Genomic DNA, 2,500 nt, shown 5'->3' with positions numbered 1-2,500 from the left:
TTTCTATCCTTTTCTTTCTTTCTCATACACACTTTGAATCTCTCTCCCTCTCTCCCTCTTTTTCTCTATCTCTCTCACTCTCTATCTCTCTCACTCACTCTTTGTTTTGATGTTTTCCTTCTCTAGATAAAGAGGTTGGGGGGGATGGAGATGGATCAGGCACAGGAAGTGATGTCACCGAAGAGTCATTCTGGAATTCAGTGGTCTCTCCGATCCTGCAGAAGTTTGAGGCTCTAGCTTCAGGTAGGAAAGCCTACTAAGTCACACACATGCACACACACACACACGCACACACACGCACACACACACACGCACGCACACATTCCCTCAGAAGAAGCCCTATCAAAGCAGACCTCTCCATCTAAACCCCAGGTGACAATCAAAATGACAAATTATCCTCTCACAGCAGTGTGTTGGTCACGTAGACAGTGTTTAACCTGAGGTGTGTTTCCTAAAACAAATCTTCGCACAACAAATTCGACCATTAAAAACCAGGAAAGTCTTTGAGTGCGTTCAAAACAATAGCCTCTCTTATCATGTCGTCATGGCTGTGGCACTTCAACACATTTTGGAAAGCGTCTCCCATTTGGGACTGGCAAGCATCTCGCTTCAAGCGATTGAAGAGGCCCGATATCCCTTGCAGCCTTCTCTCATCTCCTCGCATCCTCCTCCCTGCTGCCAGAACAATGCGTAGGGGAACCGTTTCCCCTTCCAAGGCTTTGGTGGGCCTTAGATGGACTTCCACCACCCACTTCCAAAAAACTCGCCGGAGAAACTGTTCAGTCGCTCTGTTCTCCTCGCTTGTCTGAGTCATTTGGAAGGATTTTTGGAACTCGAGTGAAAAACAACAGCATGAAAGGACTTCGCTCTCTCTCTCTCTCGCCCGGCCGTGGCTCCTGTCCATAAGGGACTCGCAAGCGAAACGCACGCTTTTAAAGAATGGATCGCAGTTCAAAAAGAGCGTGAACGCCCGAATGCTTCGACTTCAGAGCTGGCGAATGGGGGAAATGAACTTCCATCACCGTCACCTTTCCTGCCATAGAGAAGAGAAGGGGACACGGGTGTGTGTTTGTGTGTGTGTGTGTGTGGGGGGGGGGGGGGGGGGGGGGGGATGATGGGTGGACATTGTACCATTACCCTCTTGAAAGTCAAACTCTTTTGCAGTGAACTGCATATAATGGATACCTTTTATTAGCAGAAGATAAGCTGCAGGAGCTGGAGGAGAAACAGCAGTGAAAATTAAAGTCTTGCAGGGAGTAAATATTTCAGTGCATTTTAAAATGGGATGGGAACTCATCGGAGAGACAAGTATGAAATATTTATCCTGCCAAGTGCCTGGTGGGCTCATGCATAAACCAGCATTCAGACAGGACAGGCGCGCTAGACAGCAGCTCTCCTTATTTAAAGCGCACACACACACACACACACACTCACAGACATACATGAACTTTAAAAGGTAAACTCAGGTGGCACACTCAACCACACACACACACGCACACACACACACACACACACACACACACACACACACACACACACAAATACCTACACACAGACAGAGTGTGTTTCCAGAGGTGAGCTCAGGCAACTTAAAGTGCACACACACACATACAGACATACAGGCAGAGGCATGTACAGTATATGTAGGAGTGAGACACCTGACTCATGCACATGTGCAGTGCATGCTGTAAATAGACACATTATTTAAATTTTCACATTCTCTACGCCAGCTAGGGTGCATTGGAGATTTTGGGCCTTGTCCAACACCACACATCTACGCTACTACTACACACACACACACACACACACACACACACACACACACACACACACACACACACACACACACACACACAGACACACACACACACACACACACACACGGTTCTGCATGTTCAGATTGCAAAGTACCCACATACATGGTGACACGATGAGCAGATGATCGCACACCCCCACACACATACAGTCCCCTACACACACACACACACACACACACACACACACACACCAACAAACACACATACAGTACATGATGACGCCTCCTACACATGCGGTGCTCATTCTGAGGTGACCTTGCACATGTTACAGCAGGTCTGCTCTGCTCTCAGTGCCAGGCCAGCCGAAACCTTGGCAGAAGCTTTTCTATGCATATTACACATTAATACTCTTACAAATCATTTTTCTCCATCTCTCTCTCTCTCACATACACACACACACACACACACACACACTCTCTCTCTCTCTCTCTCTCTCTTATCCCTGTTCCCTCCCTATCTGTTTCTCCTGTTTTTCTCACCCACTTTTGCCACTCTTTTCTCAATCTCTCTGTCTCTGTCTCTGTCTCTGTCTCTGTCTCTGTCTCTGTCTTCTTGTCCCTCCCACACTGTTTTTCTGACACTCTCTCCTTCTCTATCTCTCTATCTCCCCCCGCCTCCGACCATCTGTTTTTATCTCTCTCTCCGTCCCTCTCTCTCCATCTCTCTCTCTCTCTCTCTCTCTC

At 47.7% G+C, this 2,500-nt stretch overlaps 1 protein-coding gene across 1 annotated transcript in view; it reads left to right on the top strand.

Moving 5' to 3' along the window:
* Positions 1-2,500, top strand: part of armc2 (armadillo repeat containing 2) — a 30,152-nt gene that overhangs the window by 13,521 nt on the left and 14,131 nt on the right. Inside the window, exon 6 of the mRNA XM_062550856.1 lies at positions 127-243. Coding sequence (XP_062406840.1) covers positions 127-243 — 117 coding nt within the window. The remainder of the gene's footprint in view (positions 1-126; positions 244-2,500) is intronic.

Source organism: Sardina pilchardus, chromosome 12, assembly GCF_963854185.1.
Source record: "Sardina pilchardus chromosome 12, fSarPil1.1, whole genome shotgun sequence".
NCBI classification, from domain to species: domain Eukaryota; kingdom Metazoa; phylum Chordata; class Actinopteri; order Clupeiformes; family Clupeidae; genus Sardina; species Sardina pilchardus.
Note: the sequence above shows the minus strand (reverse complement) of the source record. Positions and strands in the feature narration are given on the sequence as shown.